This window comes from Pygoscelis adeliae, unplaced genomic scaffold, assembly GCF_000699105.1.
Source record: "Pygoscelis adeliae isolate BGI_AS28 unplaced genomic scaffold, ASM69910v1 Scaffold160, whole genome shotgun sequence".
Taxonomy (NCBI): domain Eukaryota; kingdom Metazoa; phylum Chordata; class Aves; order Sphenisciformes; family Spheniscidae; genus Pygoscelis; species Pygoscelis adeliae.
In genome coordinates, this window is record NW_008824035.1 from 2731964 (window position 1) to 2732593 (window position 630).

At 46.5% G+C, this 630-nt stretch overlaps 1 protein-coding gene across 1 annotated transcript in view; it reads left to right on the forward strand.

Annotated features, from left to right (window-relative positions):
• BZW1 (basic leucine zipper and W2 domains 1) overlaps nucleotides 1-630 on the forward strand; it is an 8839-nt gene that overhangs the window by 7891 nt on the left and 318 nt on the right. Inside the window, exon 10 of the mRNA XM_009332905.1 lies at nucleotides 563-628. Within this exon, the coding sequence (XP_009331180.1) occupies nucleotides 563-628 (66 nt within the window). The remainder of the gene's footprint in view (nucleotides 1-562; nucleotides 629-630) is intronic.

Sequence of the window (630 nt, forward strand, 5' to 3'; positions counted from 1 at the left end):
TCTTAGTTCTCTGAACACTGACTGTGAACAGCCAGAGATTGAGACCACCAAGGTGTTCTGGGGTACTGTAGGCTCTCTGTTAAACAGCTGTTAAAAGGTGTTACTGAAAAACATGCTGTCCACCTGTGGAAACACCACAGGAACGTAAGGAAACTTGTTAAACTGAAGATTATACTGTACTTGTAAAATTCAAAAACCAAACGCTTCCTGTGGTGTACTTCGGGCTTTAAAGAATTTGCATCTGTTCTTAGCAGTTGACTGAAGCTTTCCTTAGAGTGTGTCATCTCAAATAGCTATGAAACGCTCGAGGCTGTTAGTGGGAGTGAAAGCGCAGCTCCTAGATGCGGTGCTCAGGAAACCCCCAGCAGCCAATCTGAAATGCACGGTTCTCAGGATTTTAAAATAGGAGGCACTCCTAGTGCAGGTATGTCCAGCCGTGCCCAGGGAGGGAGGATGTATTGTGATGCTTCTAGGGGAGGAGGCAAAGGCTGCCAGTCAGGGGTCCTCAGCAGCTGGTATTCAGTGGCTTGTTGTGTTAATGCTGCTCTTGCACATCTTACAGCTGAAGTTCTGAGTGAAGAGCCCATCCTGAAGTGGTATAAAGATGCGCATCTTGCAAAAGGAAAGAGT